At 37.0% G+C, this 17991-nt stretch overlaps 5 protein-coding genes across 6 annotated transcripts in view; 3 read left to right on the forward strand and 2 right to left on the reverse strand.

The window, feature by feature from the left end:
• Positions 1-5716, reverse strand: part of LOC111337410 (large ribosomal subunit protein mL45) — a 9406-nt gene extending 3690 nt beyond the window's left edge. Inside the window, exons 1-6 of the mRNA XM_088740173.1 lie at positions 5613-5716; positions 3881-4097; positions 2386-2441; positions 1748-1800; positions 1479-1577; positions 629-677 (exon numbers count right to left, since the gene is read on the reverse strand). Of these exons, the coding sequence (XP_088596299.1) occupies positions 629-677; positions 1479-1577; positions 1748-1800; positions 2386-2441; positions 3881-4097; positions 5613-5651 (513 nt within the window). The 5' untranslated portion in view covers positions 5652-5716. The remainder of the gene's footprint in view (positions 1-628; positions 678-1478; positions 1578-1747; positions 1801-2385; positions 2442-3880; positions 4098-5612) is intronic.
• Positions 5717-5785: 69 nt separating this feature from the next.
• On the forward strand, positions 5786-8160 carry LOC111337413 (cytochrome c oxidase subunit FA4). The gene is made up of 4 exons (XM_022943698.2): positions 5786-5966; positions 6850-6938; positions 7061-7121; positions 7748-8160. Exons 1-4 carry the CDS (start codon positions 5934-5936, stop codon positions 7790-7792), a joined length of 228 nt encoding a protein of 75 aa, XP_022799433.1. The 5' UTR covers positions 5786-5933; the 3' UTR covers positions 7793-8160.
• Positions 8161-8926: 766 nt separating this feature from the next.
• LOC111337412 (cytochrome c oxidase subunit FA4) lies at positions 8927-13011 on the forward strand. 2 transcript variants are annotated; one of them, XM_022943697.2, is made up of 4 exons: positions 8927-9086; positions 9953-10041; positions 11252-11312; positions 11474-13011. In XM_022943697.2, exons 1-4 carry the CDS (start codon positions 9054-9056, stop codon positions 11531-11533), a joined length of 243 nt encoding a protein of 80 aa, XP_022799432.1. In that variant the 5' UTR covers positions 8927-9053; the 3' UTR covers positions 11534-13011. The 2 variants fall into 2 exon arrangements, with proteins under 2 accessions (XP_022799432.1, XP_088596301.1); XM_088740175.1 differs by lacking the exon at positions 8927-9086 and adding an exon at positions 9627-9780.
• A 64-nt stretch (positions 13012-13075) lies between these two features.
• On the forward strand, positions 13076-15673 carry LOC111337411 (cytochrome c oxidase subunit FA4). The gene is made up of 4 exons (XM_022943696.2): positions 13076-13250; positions 14036-14124; positions 15274-15334; positions 15460-15673. The coding sequence occupies exons 1-4, from the start codon at positions 13218-13220 to the stop codon at positions 15514-15516; spliced, it is 240 nt and encodes a 79-aa protein (XP_022799431.2). The 5' UTR covers positions 13076-13217; the 3' UTR covers positions 15517-15673.
• Positions 15674-16364: 691 nt separating this feature from the next.
• On the reverse strand, positions 16365-17941 carry LOC111337416 (uncharacterized). The gene has a single exon (XM_022943700.2). The coding sequence runs from the start codon at positions 17901-17903 to the stop codon at positions 17046-17048; it is 858 nt and encodes a 285-aa protein (XP_022799435.2). The 5' UTR covers positions 17904-17941; the 3' UTR covers positions 16365-17045.
• Positions 17942-17991: the final 50 nt, after the last annotated feature.

The raw sequence follows: 17991 nt of genomic DNA on the forward strand, positions 1-17991 counted from the left end.
CATCCCACCCCAGGGAGGACATCCATCACACAATAATCTCGTGTGCGGGAAATTAACGTTTCCTACCCCAACCCTGCAGGAGACGGGACTTCCATTTATCGTCCCTATCCGAGAAGACTAGAAAGTCTAACCATTTGCAAATATTATTACAAAGGCAGCACTTTCTTCTCAATTAATTAAGGAGACCCTGAGTGTCTCAGTGTTGGTCCGGTCGGATTTGAACTCACGACCTCCTGCACAACAGTCTGGCGCTCTACCAATTGAGCTAACCGGGAGGTGGTGTCTCATTTGTCCTTCCAGTATCAATGCTGAATCAAACACTGAAGCCATGAGAATATGGAAAAATGATCAATAATTGGAGTAGCTCCTGATAGGTGAGCAAATTCTCCATGTCAGCCCCATTAGAAATGTATAGAGATCAGTATGGATAATAATTACTTTTACCTGCATCGTGGTGTTCAGGGAAAAGAAAAAAAAATCAAGTTATGAGCTAACTATGCATTATTGATACCTGTCCTTCAGCTGTTCACACTCAAGATTTCTAAGACATTTCTTTTCACAGTTTACCAAATATTTCTTTTCATTTTTTTTTTGTACCTCTAAAATAGGCTCTTGATATTGTCCTTACCCGGTATACTGAGTTGGTCACCACCTCTTGAAGATCTTTTTTGCTTTTTCTGCCAGAGTATATTAACAAAACAAAAACCAACTCAATAGATCGAAGCATTAAAGACGATAATTAAATGACAATTTTTCTTCTTTGAGTTAATCCATTCATGTAAGGTAAAACTTATGATGTTCCCTTAACCAAGGTTGTCTAAAACATTTAGAAGACTGCACTACAAAAATGGTGATGAGTTACCGCACTGCAAGTCAAACTGTGAGCAGCCCTCTTTGATCCCTACTTATTCCTGATTTTTTACGGCTGGCCACAACTTTGAAATAGCTGTTCTTGGTTATACATTGTGATGCTATTCAGGGTAAGATTATTTCAAACTACAAAGAGTGACAAAAGTCTTGGCAAGCATACTTATATTTAATTTTTCCCTCTCACTTTCATTTATCCTCTCCTCCTTCCCTATTTCAATGTTGCCTGGTGTTACAAAATGGTTGTAAATTTCAGGCAACATTGTTTGCTGGGAAGAGGCAACTTGCAAGTAACTTAGAGAAAAATAACAAGATTTCTGTTTATTATGTCAATTGGAGGATTGTCAACCACCTTAGTAAGGTGTGGCTTGACTAACACTTTTCTCTCTTTAAGAATTGGGATCCTTTTTTACTGCAAAAAGGAGAATATGAATTAAACTACATTACAACCTTTTTTAACTGTAATACTGTAATCATTCAAACTGCAACAAGGCTCAGGATATCACTGCTCAACAGTATCTGTTAATGACCCTGGATTACTGGACGAGTCCAAACCTTACAGTTATTAGTTTGAATACAGATTTTGTATTTAGTTCAAGCTAAACACTCACCTAGCAAGTGCTTCATTTGCTGCTATGTAGATTTCTTGAGCTTTTGGGCCAAAGTCTGTTAACTTGAAGGGTTTTATATGTCTTCTTATGAGGACAAGGCTATTTAAAAAAAAAAAAAGTTACTATTATTATAAGGTTATCATTTTATTATTTCATCAAAAAAACAAGTCCATGCTTGCACAAAGATGCCTGCTGCTCTTCCATGCAAATACCTATTTGATAATGGTGCTCACTATCAGCAATATCATAATTGGAAGATTATCTCTCACCTGTAGATGGTCCAAAAACCATTCTTAAAGGCATTCCATCTTTCTTTTATTCCCTATAGCATAAGAAATATTTCCAGTTAATAGACTTCATCCATAAATGGTACAGAAATGATCTGCAAATCAATCAAGGAATAATTCTGCTCAAAAAAATGATCCCTTCTTTTTGTCCTAAAGACCCATAAATCAGTTTATAACAAGGACCAAAATAAGATGGCTTTTGTTTCCCTTGCCACAAAGCAATCCACTGTCCCATCTTTAATTACTATAATTGTAATAACTTTCTTAGTTCTTTGGGGATCTTTTTGGGCTCAACTCCAAGAAAATTTGGATCATTTCAAGGGCAAGACCATTTCAGGGTCTATTTGGATATAATTTGTCTCAGAGCTGGAGATCACCGTGAAGGTCAGGATCATTTGAATAGATTGAGCAGAACACATGAATACAACTCTGTGGAGAGAGGCAACGTGAGCAGAAATTGCCACACCCAAGGTCACTCAACACTATGAATTGTCCTTGGTTCATCCATTTAGAAGCATAAGTCCAGACTATCTTGAAAGGTATATATGTTAGCTGAACACTATTAATGTGTTAATAATAATATAATATTAGCTATTACTTTTCCTTCAAGCTCTACTTACCCATGGCGTGAAAAAGTAATATCTTCTTATTGGAAGGTAGTCACTGAATATTACTCCTACAGATAAACAAATGACAGTTCAATCAGTAATTTTTAATTATAATAAGTAGTTTCTTAGAAATCGACTTTGAAATAAAAGCTAGCACTAAGAAGTCACGATGTTTCGACCTCTCTGAGGTCATTTTCAAGTGAGTAAGTTTTCCAAATCAGCATAAATATGTTGAAGCAAGTTGAAGATGATAAAATGTGAACACTAAAATATGTGAAAAAGTGTAAACAATATACAATGGAAGAGAATAAAAGAATAAAAGAATAAAATAATCATAGCACGAATTTTTCTAAACAAATAGTTTGGCGCAAATTGAATTGCACTGTTTGTTTAGCGTTGGCTTTAGTTCTTTGATAAAAAACATTCCAAAAACAAGGCAGTCAAATTTGTTCTGACACTTCCTTAAGACATTTAATGTGCCTGGTATCAATGCCAAAATCAACGGAATTCAATATTAATTAAAATTAGAGCTTGTAAAAATTTTGCTGTTTATCTTCCAAGAAAAGATATCCTGTTTAAGACAAAAATTGATAAATCGATACCCTGATTAAGACAAAAAATGATAAATTCGATACCTTTTTAAGACAAAAATCTTGAAAAACATACCCTGGCTGGCCACACGTTCCCATTAAGCCCTTATAAGGGAGTACCCCCCCCCCAGGTATAAGTCAAACATTACTGTTTAAATTTGTTCTGGCTGTAAAGAACCCTTCTAATTGCCACCATTTGGAATGTTTCAATACAGTTCAATTATTATTTTTCTGTTTTAGGCTACAACAATGAAAAGGAGACAAAGAAGTAAAGAAATCAAACTGGCTTGAAAAATTAAAACCAAGGATAAATTTGAACATGTAGACAATCTTTCAAATTACAAACATAGTCTGCATAATTATTTTGAACGGAACAAAAAACAACTCTGAAACAAATCATAGTCATGACTCAAAATACATGTCTCTTATGGTACATACATACATACATACATACATACATACTTTAGGTTAATTGACCACTCCCCATAGGAGCTTTTCAGGGCCAACACCCACCCATCCCACCCCCCTATCCCACCCAGGGGAGGACATCCACCACACAGTAATCTCGTGCGTGGGAGATTAACGTCTCCTACCCCTAACCCTGTATGAGACGGGGCCTACGGTTTATTCGTCCTTATCCTAGAAGACTAGAATATCTATCCATTTCTTGATTGTAGAAAGGTAGCAAATTCTCCTCACTTATTTTTAAGACCATGAGTATTGGTCCGGCCGGGGCTCGAATCCTCGACCTCCTGCACAACACAATCCGGCGCTCTGACCAATTGAGCTAACTGGGAGGCTGACCTCTTATAAGTCCTTAACTCATACAGGCAACCTCAATGCTTGGTTTTCAGTGGAGGGGTCATCTTTAAGAGGTTAAATAAATTGAAAAAACAAAATAATTATAATTATGTTACCTGGGCTATCAATAAGTAAGGGTCTGTTTAAAGGTCTGTTAACAGTCATTTTTCCTATATATGTCTTTCTACTGCTATTTTCATCTCGAATCTTTTCCTTATGGCCCTTTCCAGCATGAAATGGTGATTTTTTGCTGACCTTTGATCGTGTTTGTATGACCAGAACAGAGTTAACCATTGATTCATGCACTCTGAAGATTGCTGTGAGATTACATGGCTGTGAAAGGAACCATTACAATAAATCAGCAAAGCTTTTAGCCAAAACAAACAAGCAAGCATGTGCATGCCCTCTAAGGACTTGAATGATAAAAGCTTGACTTAATTTATGCACATTACAACTAACAGTTGAACCTCAATTATCCAAACTCGTCAGGACTGGGCTGAATGGTCTGGACAGTTGAGAGTTTGAATAATTGAAAATTTCAATATTGATGACTCAAAAATAAAGCCGAACAACTGAAAAGAGAATATCTATCATTTAATCAATATTATACAGGAATTAATTTAAAAGCACATTCTCAAATCACTGTGCATAAACTAATACCATTTGCCAAATTTATTTACAAAAAATTATTAAAACTTAACCAACAAAGTGATAATTGGAGTTTCCCCTTTTAAACATGTAATGCATGAAATATTTTTTAAAGTAAACATGACACCTGTCTAAAATGTGTGTGTGAACTGGGATCAGTAACCCCCCTCTGCTAGCCTCTCTTAGATTATTATCTGAACTATTTAATAATTCATTACAACAGAAATCAGTCAAAAAGAGATTTATTTAATTCAAGATGTTTTGGGGTTTTAATACATCAGTTTTTTTATTTTCACAGGGCAGTGCAAACAGTGCATCTCGTGACCAGTAAAGAACAATAAAGTAATGACATGAGCAATAATAACTTGAAATTAATTTTGGGCTTTATTACTTGCTTTTTGAAATCACTAGAGATCCCTCTAATCTGATTGGCTCTCGTTGGTGCAATTTATTCATGAATTACACCATTTTTTTTTTACTCTAAATTGCATCTTTTTTCCAGCCAAAGAGAAACTTCTACTAAAACACAACAACTAATACGATTTCATGCTTATTTAAGTAACTAATAAGAGGAAAAGGAAAGACAACTTTTGCAACATTTTACAAGTTAGCTACCTTCTGGATCAATAAAATAGTTATACAAGTTAAACAATTCTGTTTCTGAGCGCCTGGATTTGGCAATTTCAAAATGGATGTAATGAAGTGGTAAGCTAAGTGAACTTCGTGTCATGCAATTTTGGTCTGAAATCATACTTGTGATTTCAATTCAAACTCGTGCTACACACTTGTTTGATATTGAAATCACACGCATGATTTCAGAACAAATCGCACTCCACTCAGTTCAATTACCATCGATATGATTTTTAAGAAAATAATTTTCTGTCGAGGGGATATCACACGTGACGCGGGGGCAAGGTTAATCCGCTTGGGGTTGACGTGTTTGGGAACGACAGTAACATGGCAATAAACTGTCAGCAAACACCAGAAGGGTAACAAGGAAATTACATCATCCATAACTTCAATATCGAGAACAAGGGAAATACGTTGTCACTTAAGTCCCTCTTTGATAAAATTATGGAAACCGAGTTTGATTATTCTCCAAAAATGACCTCAATCAAGCAACACGTTTTTATCTTTTAAAGAAGTTAATGATAAATACAACGATTTCACAAAGGTGATCAAACACTGCAATCAACGAACCTTAACTCTGGAGCACGCCAGAATCCTCGTAGCCGCCATGTTATTTACTTGGCTGCCAGGCCTCTACATTCCGAGCGTGCGATTTGGCTCGTCCCAGGCGTCTCTTGTACGTCAAGGCTGCTACGCGAAGCTACAGATGACGTCACATGGGGCATAAATTTAGCTACCTCACACAGATAAATATCCGTCACCACCGGTTTAAACGATCAGTTCTAACAGAAGCGAAGTGTTACGGCTGTTTCAAATAGCCCTTGCAATAAATTATTGCTAGTCAAAGTTGATAAGAGATTGTCGACGAAGACATTCCAATTTGTCAAGAAAATGGTTCTCTCTGTGATAAGAAAAGCCCCGGAGGTAAGCCGCTGTAAGCGAGATATTGTAGTAAGAGTTGTTCCTCCCTGAACGTGCAATTCTTCACAAACTTATCACTTTGAAAGCAATTTAGCGATGAATATCGTTTAACGAAAGAGTGGCCCTTCCAAATATTTTGCATGGTTCTTATCATTCAATTCAATTCAATTTTGTTTGTATTTCGTAAAAAATTTGAAATAAACATAAAAAGCAAAAACAACGAAGCGAAACAAAAAGTAGAAGAAATGAAAACAGGAAATCGATGTCAAAAGCTGTTATTTTGCAAAGAAATAATTCATTACAGGAAAAAATATTGAGGGACAAGGACACCTGCGACGAAACCTGACATAATGAATCTTGTGGTTGTACGAGAAACATATCAGTACGACTTTCTGTACAGAAAATTGAGAGTATGGGAGAAAAATGCATTCTTGATCAAGGAATAGCCTAAAAATTAGGTGTTTCCTTTTCCAAACGGGTGGTAAAGCCAAGGTTTTTGAATTAGCAAACATTCTAATTTTAGACACTTCGAAAAACATCAAATGGCATGTCTGATTATGGGTGGTTATAAAATAAAAGATTGTAAAATTGACATGACATTCTGCACGTGCGTTACATCGGATTCCTGGAAACTTTGACATATTACAGAGATGATCCCAACTTCCTTGTTGATATAAGGATACTGAGATCGTTTCAAAAAAATTCCTCAGCTCTGAGAAAACAAATCGGCTTTTATGTGTCTTTCGTGGAAATATTTCTAAGTCGTTCAGTACCGTCAGCAAGTTCATCACTTTTTTAATCTGACGTTTTTAAATTGTGTTTTTTTGTGTGTCAGTATGGATTCCTGGTTTCATTCACTATTTCATTTTCCTCATTTTATTTTCAGGTTATTCCTCTCTTGGTGATTATGGGAACTGCGACCACAGGAGCCACGGCTTTTCTAATAAGACAAGCCACGAAAAACCCTGAGGCATGGTATGTGACTTATTTTTTTATCAGAAGACATGAAAAAATCCGTCTGACGTCTAACGCCCAACGCGATGGATCGATTGCAGTAGCTTTATTTTTCCCTCATAGCTTTTTTTTCTTTTTAACAGCTGGGACAAGAAAAACAATCCCCATCCTTGGCTTAACATCAAACCAGATCAACAAGTGAAGGTGAGCGGCAGACCTCTTAGATTCTATCATATTATCTCTACGGAAACGCTGGCATAAACCTTGAAATCCTTGCTGCAACCGGCGATAACCAGAAGACAGGGATCCTTAGATTAAGAATTTAAAATTGTCTTTGATGATTATCATTAAGAGAACATAAGGTCGTGTTCTCCAGTTCCGGTTAGCTCAATGGATAGAGCGCTGGACTGTTGTGCGGGAGGTCGAGGGTTCGAGCCCCAGCCGGACCAACACTCAGGGTCTTAAAATAATTGAGAAGAATATGCTACCTTTCAATAACATCAAGAAATGGTTGGATATTCTAGTCTTCTCGGATAGGGACGAATAAGTGGAGGTCACATCTCCTGCAGGGTCAGGGGTAGGAGACTTTAATTTCCCATGCACGAGATTACTGTGTGATGGATATCCTCCCGACTGGGGTGGGGTGGGTGGGTTTGTTGGAGCTTAAACCTCGTAGGAGACCTATGTCCTATTGTTTCTGCTCCAGTACCTTGTACAAATCCTTAAATACTCAAATACTCAAATTATCCTATACACATGTCAGAATTAAATATATTTTTATCAATTCGTCTCTCTATTCGTCTGTTTACCTATACTTTTTCAATCAACAGCTTTACAAGCCTTCTCACCCCTCAGTTGCCGATGGAAGACGCTGAAAAGCTGGATTATGAAAAAGAATACGACGGTCTGCAGCGAAAAACGTTAAATATTCCAAGAACAACTCAACTGTTGAAATAATAGCCCACATATTTAAATCATGACGACAACTTTTATCAGAACCATATTTGTTATCCATTAAGAATATACAAATTTATATGAATGCAGAAGGAAGCAGCTTGGCGCTCTCAGTGAAAACATTCCCAGGTGCCTTTTCGAGTCCTACTGGAAACGTTATTTCGAGGTCAGCAAATTGCTAAAAAATTTTCTTCAAAATGTACATTTTCCTCTGTTGAGCGTATGTAAAATATCAGAGATCCAAAAGGATCCGAAGTTTTATTAAATATTCATTTGAATTTTTCTCTTGCATGGTTGTTGTTTCTTTTTCGTTATAGTATTTCGAATCGAGTGACATATCAAAACAACCGAGAAGCGGCATTTTCATGATATTTTTCGTTATTAACTTGCTTGAAAGAAGGGGATCGTTAATTTCCCAGGAGTCAAGTACATCCTTTCTAGACACATTATCCAAGAACCGTTAAAGTAAATAAAGCGCGAACCATCACTAGAATAGAGATGGCACCGATCATAATTCCTCGAGAACTTCGATTTCCGAATAAGAATAACATTTGAAAGGAAGTTATGCTACGAAATTTTTAGGTAGGTCTAAAAAAAACTTGTGGTCCAAAAATTATCTGGCCCTCAGAAAATGAAAAACCTAGCCCTATGAGGACAAGCACGCCTTTACCACGATTGAAGAAAAAAAAAAAGACCAACCACCCATAAAAAATTACAACAATTGTAAGTTTACCCAAATGTTTTAGTCAATGCCCGACATGATGGTCGACATCTTCTTGGATATATAAATATAGCCAGTGTTTACACAGATCAACTTCTTAATCCTAATGGAAGGATGTTGGATCTTTTTTCTTTACGTGATGTCTCGCATGGTTCTGGTGGTATAAAAACGTCGATATTGGTTGTTGAAATCCTTTGCGTGAGCAGTGAATCATTTCCTTTCTTTCCAGAAGCAAATATGGCCGATATTTCCGTGAACTACCCTGCCTTGTAGAATGAATGTAGTTCCGGGTAGGGCTCGTGACGTCACACATGTCATTTGCAGTTTATTTTAAGTATTTATAACCCCTTTTGGTTCAGAATACAGGTGAAGTGCTTCGGGCCACTTTGGCAGCGTTCCCTGCAAATTATCGCAAAACTAAGCTTGCAAGGCGTTTTAACTGTTTTCTTTGAAGATCTAAAATGGTCCTTGCTCTGCTCAGAAAATCACCAGAGGTAAGACTGGTCAGTTTTATCAATCTTTTAACTATATACATCGCTTGTTCTCAGGAAATTTCGTTTCGTGCAATTCTACACGTACAAAAGGTGTTTCAAAGACGCTTATCGATAAATGAAAGAGATGGGCGAAGGGATTATACTAAATTCTTTTCGAAGCTAAAGGAATCAGTCTTGCATTTTTTCTGGTGCTACTGGAGGAAGAGAAAATCACAATAGCAACAGATCTTTTCGTTGCCAGTGAAAATTTCAGTTTGCACTTCGGGTGTGAATTCATTAATATGAAAATAACAATACTGTCAAAATGAACGTCGCGAACGACTTTTAATTCGCAGAGCTTTTCGATCAAACAGATCTTATAAGTTTTTTCCACAGTCTCAATATATTGCAACGTTAGCAAGTCCGTTTCAGTGGAAGAAATTTTTAACATTTGAAACCTTACTGAAGATAATTAAGAGAACAGTTTTATGTAGATTACCTTCTTTAAGCTAGCCAGACAGCTGTGCTTTGACATTTCATTTGAATTTTAGAACAACGATGCTTGAATATATGAAAACGCAAAAAGCAACAAATGACTGTTTTACGACGCAACAATCTATTCACCAGTTCTTTTGCGGTAAACAGTTTTGATGAACAGAATTTCCGTAGAGCCTCAGTGTACAGACACAAAGAGGTCAAGACCTGCGATTTGGAGGTATTACATAGCAATTCTGATGAAAGATTTTTCTTGAATTGTCGCTGCTAGGTCGAAAAACAACAACAACAAAAAATGTAATTCCTGTGAATTTAAGTTACGAAAAATTCTCTGTGGCCAAGTGGCGAAGTTTTGTTTGTAGTATTCTTAATTTGCAACTTCCTTCTCACAGCTGACACCTCTGTTCTTGATTATCGGCACTGGCTGTGCTGGAGCTGTGGCTTTTACGATCAGACAAGCAACGAAAAACCCTGAAGCGAGGTATGTTTTAACTCAGAAAACTTAAGTGAGATAACTCGATCAATGGTTGGACCACGAAATCCAAAAGGTCCATTTAAAAGTACAATGAACCCCTTTTAAAGGTAACGCTATATCTCATCAGAAGTATTCTACCGAATCAAACTTACTCAAACAAGTTTCGAACACTTTCACAGTTGTTTCTGTCCAGAAATCAGGATAGACCGATGTTATTTTACTTTCATGTCTTAGTTTTCACTTTCCTCTTTAAGGGGATAACATGTTTAATTACAGTAATGCAATTATTTGCAATTGTCACCAAGGCATTGTAATTTGATGCCTAATTTGTCTCTCTGCGTGAGGTGACTCACGTCTTTGGGATCGTTTAAGACAAACATTGACTCCTGACCAAATATCTGAACAGGAAAACAAAAAAAAAACGTTTTCTCTGAGTCATAAATAATTTTACTCATTTAGCTCACGCACTGCTGTCCTATTCGTTCAGCTCACGAACCCACTACTCAATTTATTTCGAGTCTGAACGTCAAACTGTACAGCTCTTTTATCTGCAATGGTCTGTTTCTTTTTATGGACATAGACTTCATTACAATGCTGATAAAAAAAACAAAGACTGTTTTTATGACAGTTACCTGTGGCTCAATATGACGCTGTCGCCACTCCAGATGTCACTACCTTGTCCGGACTTTTTAAAATACTAAAGAAATTAAAGAGTCCCACGGAATCTTGAAAGCAAAATGAACTTTGAAGTCTACAGTGGGCCCTTTTTTTGTCCTGATCGATCTTGGAGATCTCGCCCTGGCCGCCTTCTTTTGTCATACATGATTGCAGTTTGATTACACCTTCAGCTGTCATTGTTGACCTCTTCTTTGACTTCTTGATCGCTGATTAACTTGAGATTCCCAGAAAACGTTATTTGTTTTTCTTCCAAAAAAGATTCGAACCAAACTAGACTTCCATGTAACAATGCCACTAGACTAACGGTGAAAAACGAATTTTTTGTCGATCAAAACAATGCCGCATCGTAGTTAATATTTTACAATTACCGGTATTTACATAAAACTTTGCCTATGATACTTATCTAATGAAATAATCGATGGCGTTTGTGCTGCTGTGTTTTGCACTCTCACCAAAAGAGGACTGCATGTTTGCATACGTGTATGACCTAGCCTTTCCAGTCTTCCCTCTAAATTAACTCAGTGTCTTTTCTTTACAGTTGGGACAAAAAGAATAACCCTCATCCCTGGCTTAATGTCAAGCATGATGAACAACTTAAGGTGAGCACTTACAGAGGTTTTACAGTTTTCCCCAGGTGTTTCTGTGGTCATAAAAATGCCTCTTAACTGGAATCACAACAGTTTACCAAACCATGTCTTTAATCACAACTTTTAATCAATAATTTCTGCAGCTGAACCAAGCAATTTTATTTTTCAAACAGCTTTACAGTCATACAGATTACTCAAAGCTTGAAAAAGCCCGGCCAGATGCAGAATCATAATGAGCCTTGGAGTGTATGGAAAAGATTTCCAGGGAGACAATGAAGCCCCACTGGGTTTGCACTAAAAAAAAAACTTTTAGTATAACTAAGCATATAATATTAGATAATTAAAACCTACTAAGCACAAGGCTGCTTCAAGAGATGTACTTTTCTTTAAAAATTTAGGGTGATATTTTTTTCTTAAAATTGTACTGACAAATTTTCAAAAACATTGACATCTAAAATCAAACTCAGACAATGAAAAGACAATCGTGGTTTTCATTGAAAGGTATTTAATCCTATAAACCCTTGCTCTTGGCTGAACTTTGAAAGTAAATTTTTCAATTTGACAAAACATACCTCTGCGAACTTTACATTAAAAAAAAAATGCATGTTCCAGTTCATAGTAAGGCACACAAAATGTATTCACTTTTTTGTACACAAGAAAACTCATCAAATCCTCGTTTGAGTTCTTAAATTGAAATCAATACTGTACTGGTTTTGTTTAATATTCTCAACAAAAACTTGTAGATAAAAGTAAAAGACACAGCAAATGTAGACCGTCCTCACCCCTGGGGAGTGCTCTTAAATTTGAAGTGACATGAAAAAAGGAAAGGCTCTCATTTGTTTGAAATTTGTGATTAAAAAATCTTAAGACCATTATTGTTACTACAATTACTGGGTACTTCCCCAGGGAGTTCCATTCTGACGCTCTGCACACCAATGGTAGGCAGTAATATAAACATACGCTTCCACTAGTTTGCAGAGTATGGCAAAACTCGACCATGAGATCTGCTATGGGCAAGAGTTCCATTTTACCCCATACATTAATTATGCATAGAGTGTTGCAAAGAAATGTTGTGGTTCAATTTTATCCTTGGTTCAAATTTTATTCTCCTTTGTTTCAAACTCATTATCATACATTAACATGACCGAGAAGAAAGGAAAATAAAATTTGAACCAAGTATAAAATTAAACTACAACAGAAATCTTTATATTTAGTCTTTATGAAATGGAATGCATAATTAATGTATGGGGTTATATGTAACTCATTCCCTGCTATCTGTTATATGTAGAGCCATTTTGAAATACGCGCTCCTTATGCAATACGACCAGAAGCCCAAAGCCTGCGTAGTTAGCGGCCTTTTGAGCGTTCGTTACAGAAATAAACAAAGGGGGAGTTGCTTCCTCGCTTTCTAATTGCCAATTTTTTTCGTTCTGAGCCTGTCACGGCTTCGACGCTCGATCAACTCTATAAAGCATGAAAAAAACCGCCAGCTACGCAGGTATATACAAGGTTACAGTACTGCCACTTAGATTCACAGCTGCTTTATCCAAGGCCATAACTCTGTTCCCCGCAAGACTGGCCAGTTTAATTTCTTTAAATATACTTAACGTCAAATAGCCCAAGCCTCTTCCGTAAACATGTTGTAATTGTACTTCAGAACTTAAGAAGAAAAGAAAGATAAATAAACATACGTTGCAGTATTTTCCCTTTAGTTGCAGCATTGACACTCTTGAGTTTCTTGATCTTTCTTACTCATTCTCAAAGTTAGCCATATTGTACTCTGTGAACCGTGAATTGTGACGCAATATTTGGCTTAGCAACCAAGCCTCACAGAGTTTGGTGCGAACGCCATCTTGGAAGAGCTCGAGCGAATCTTTAACATCATTTTTCTTCTGTTTCGACCAAGTTACGGCTAAAATGGTTTTTACTTATTTGAGAAAACACCCCGAGGTATGATTATGATTTTAAGCTGGACAAATTTATTCTAAAATATTAGCTGGGTGCTTGTTTGATCGTTTTAAGTGTAAGGTACATGTAGTTGCACATAGAGTTGAGTTCATTTAAGAATGCGCGTTTCAATAAGTCGTCTAGTTTTCTTCTGTATTCGTGCGGTTCCTACGTCATCTTGGTCTTCCAAGTAATGTATTTCCGTTTTTTTTTTAAAGAAACGTGCCATGTAGTTAGAAAAAATTGATACAAAATCAATGCTATGGTATTATATTGACAGTGACGTATTTTGTATTGTGCTTATTTAACAACTGGACGAGTATCACGGGTAAAACTACTGAAAAAAATGCTGGAATCAGATTTCAGATTGGGAAGTTCAGAATTAAAAAAAAAAGTTCTCTTTTTCAAATTAACTGTTATTTTGTGGTAAAGGGATTGCTCTGGATTTGAACTGTGGGAGAGTGGGAAAAGTTCCATATTTTATCTTTATTTTGAGCCCTATGGATGGCAAACTTTCCGATTTGGGGCTAGGAATCTGCTCCAAAACAGCCTAAAAAAAAAATCACAAACTGTGGGACATTTTTCTAAAGTGCTGAAAAAAACCTAACCCTACAGATTTTGTTTTTAAATGGGTCCAATAGAAAATTGAGGATAAAGATTCAGGCTATCTTTAAATGGGAGAAGGGATTATGTTCGTTGGTTGGAATCCCCTTGTCTTGGGTTGAAAAAGCAGCCAGTGCAGTGTCTCTGTCATTTACCACTTTATCTTTTGATTTTCTTTTTTTCAGTTGATTCCGCTCTTTGTTGTGGTTGGCGCTGGTTGTGTTGGAGCTGGTTATTATTTAATGCGACTGGCCACTAAAAACCCAGATGCTACGTATGTATATGAATAATAAATAGTGATTAACAAGTGATTTAGATGACTCATTGGCCTTGAGGGTAATCTTTCTCTATCATAGTGATCCTTGAGGGTGAAGTTAATGTATGGTACACAAGATAACTTGGATTCTTGCCCAAGATACCTGTTTGTTGAGTCAATATTTGTCATTGTTAAAAAATTAGACAAATTTAAAAAACTGTACCATCAGTACATGTACTATACAAGTGTTTGTATCGAAACTTAAAGCTTCATTAGTTTTATGAATTACTTTATCAACAGCGAATCTTTAACCTGTCAACCCTTAGAGTAGGTAGGTAGGTAAAGCCTACTTAGAGCCATGTGGCCCATCAGGTTGGCGCTTAACTCCAGTTTCCGTAGCATGAAGCAGCTAGCATGAAGCAGCTACCCCCCCTTGGATGGGATATGAGTCCATCACAGGGTTACCCCCCCAGCATTAAATTTGCTGGTACCCATTCAATTCTCCTGGGTGAAGAGAGGCACTGTGAGAGTGAAGTGTCTTGCCCAAGGACACATCACAATGTCCCTGGCCAGGGCTCGAATCCAGACCACTTGATCCGGAATCAAGCACACTAACCGTAAGACCACCGCGCCTCCACTAAACCCATAGAGTGACCAGCATCTAAGTTTTCCTTTCAGTAATACTGCTGAATCAATCATTAAGATCATGAGAATAAAGGAAATGATCATCACCCTAAGAAGCATTGATTGTGAAACAAATTCTCCTTGTCGGTACCGAAGAAAATATTTTAAGAAGAGTGTGGGGAATATGAATGCTGATGTCATGGTGTAAAGGTGGAAAAGGGTCTAAAAGAAGGTCTAATTTTGCTTTTCAAAATTTAATATGTGACATTTTTAGCCCTTGAAAATGTGGGATGTGTTTAATGAGAAGTCTCCCAAACTGTTCAAATACTGTGTTCGTTTGGTCTCCTAAACTGTTCAATTACTGTGGTCTTTTGGTTAAATGTTGCCAAGAGCATACCAAGATGTCTTCAAAATGTGATGATTATCTCAAAAGCATTAGACCTGAATTCCTACCTTAAAGTAGTTTAAAAGTCTTTCAGTGAGTCTGTTCTTCACAATTTAGTATAATTGTTTTTTTATACTTTGTTTTGTTTTACTTGGTAGCTGGGACAGGAAGAACAATCCATATCCTTGGCAAAAGATAAAGCATGATCAATGCTTGAAGGTTTGCTTTTTTTGTATTTTTATCCACCTAGAGGTACTTCTTGACCTAGCACAAATATATCCCTTCTACAGTCTTGGAAAAAAGAATCCAGTAACCTTGCCTTGTATTTTTTTTTTTTTTTGTAGTTTTACACCCATACTGATTACAGCAAGCTGGAGAATAAGCGACCAAACATCGATTAAAGAATAAGTGGTGTCCATTGAAAGCACTAGTAACACTGCTTGTGATTGGCAGCTTTTTGTCTACTTGTAAATGTGGATACTTGATAAACATTTCTGTATTTTTTGCATTGATGCATGGTAATTATTTGAATAAAATGGCTTCTTCCTTTATTGAGTACACCGTAGTTTTTTTTTTTTTTCTGTTGGTTTATGTTAACTCATTAAACAGTTCAAAATTGTTTTCAGGAGTGTGCATGCTCCACCAAAGAAAAGATGAAAAACACACGTGGGTTACTAATTGGGAATTATACAATAAACTGAAAACTATACAAATTTTTATTGGCTCCTGTCTATGATCCATTGGAGGACAGATGCATTGATGACATCACTATCACCACATCTTCCTTATTTTAACAATTAGATTCCATGTTGCCATGGGTCTGTACAGGAATAGATCATAGAAGATGTCAAAATGTGGTAGGAATATCATTGACACACTTGGCTGTGCTTCTTGTGCCACTTTTTTGTTCGTACGACATTGTGATTATCTGTGACGCATTACTGAACAGACACATTACAAATTGGAATTTTGTTGCTTGCATCTTCCTGTGAATAGGCTCGATTTCCAAGGTCTTCTTGAGTCTGGTATTTGAACCTCCTAGTTCAGGGAGGAGCCCAGGCTTACTTCCTGAAGAGTGGCTGGTAATCAAACCAGCGTATGAGAGAAAAAGGATGTTCTAATGCCATTTTAAACTCGAGGTTTTGCCAACCTATTTTTCAAGTTAAGTAACTCAAGGCTTTGTTATTGACAATGTATGTGGGTTGGTGCATGTGAGGGTAACAAAGAAAAGCATGATGAACTTAACCAGTCTAAAAAAATTAAGAGAAAACTTTATTGGCTAACCTTACCATTGGTTAGGAAGGCCCCTTTTAGCTTTAACTGCTAATGGCCTATTTACAGCCAACCTCTCCATTATACAAATCACTGCAAGCAAATTTAGACCCAGTTGCTCATAACGGCTCTTTCTTTAAACAAATGTCTTGCTCTGTACACCTAGTGACTTTTCCTCGAAAACTTTTTGATGAGATGAAATTCAGACAATGAAAGTTGAACAAAGAGGAGAAAGGAAAAATAAGAAATCTAAAAGTAAGATTGGCTGGCTTGGGTTTTTGTTTATTTACATTCTGATGTATTTTACAAGTACATCCAAAATAAATTTTGAATACATGCTTCTTGTGAGAAAAGATTTAACTTCTTGTGGTGTGGATGCAAAGACTTAAAAACTGCAACTTTCTATCAGAAAAAACACAGGATCTAATAGGTTAATACAAACCCAGTTTTATATTTTTTTTGTCTAGTATTTGAAACAAAGGAAAATAAAAGGCAAACTGGTTTGGAAAAAGTTCCAACCCTTTAGAAAACATTGGCTTTTTGATACAACCTTAGAGCGAGAGCCCTCAATGGGCAGGGTAGTGACGACTCTCATTGTCCATCGAGGAGACAAGGGTAGCGCAAGTATAACTTTGAATATCCTATGAATATCATGTCTTCACAAGTTCAAATGTTTGGAGGCCTCTTTGAAGCTCAGGCCACTTAATTCTCCCTTGTGCTTCAGTAAGTATTTCTTGACACTGGAACTAGAAGTCCGAGCATACTGTCTCAGGGCCCATCCAATGGCCTTTCTGATGAAAAACTCTTCCTCGGAAGCCCTTAGACTGCAGAAGCGGAACAGCATCTCCTCGTCCGTTTCCTCTTTGAAAGAGAGCTGATGAAGTATGGCGGTTCTTCTGAGCCACATGTTTTCATGATTGATCCATTCTTCCATGACAACTTTTCCTAAATCTCGATGTTGCTTCACGAGTCCCCCAACCATCTTGGAAGCCAGTGCATCCACAGTGTCCCACCAAGATTTGCTCGTGATCAAATCCTTCAAGCATTGGATGTTTTCTTCAAAATCTGCGGAAGAGTCCAAGTTCTTCTCGAGATAATCGATGGCAAAGTACTGGAATTCTCGCTCTGGCTTAGTCCATAAAAACAGCACAAACTCTTTCGTGTCATCGGGATTCAATTTCTCCTTCAACAATTCCTTACAAACGCTCTTCCTTAAAGGGCTGCTAAGACCAAAAAACTCGAACTTGTCCCTCAAGTATTTCTTCATGGGTTGACTTTTTTTGTGATCGGCATTCTTGTGCAGTTCGCGAGCTACTTTATCCACCAAGGTTTTCACCTCGTTTCCCGCTGTTTGGTCGACACCTTCAACTTTCCCCCGCTTTTTCAACGATCCAGCTTTGGATGAAGCTCTTCTTTTACTCATTGCAGTGAAATTATATCTACGAAAATTTGCAAATGAGCACAAGTCGTTTACCTCACGAAGTTCGTATTTCACAAAAGAGATACTTTTGTGCATTTCATATGCCTCCCTTTTGGAAAAGTCACGATAGTCGGTGCAGCAGTCACGCAATCACTTGAGACACTTCATGAGAGATATTTGAAAG

Source organism: Stylophora pistillata, chromosome 12, assembly GCF_964205215.1.
Source record: "Stylophora pistillata chromosome 12, jaStyPist1.2, whole genome shotgun sequence".
In the NCBI taxonomy this organism is placed as follows: Eukaryota; Metazoa; Cnidaria; class Anthozoa; order Scleractinia; family Pocilloporidae; genus Stylophora; species Stylophora pistillata.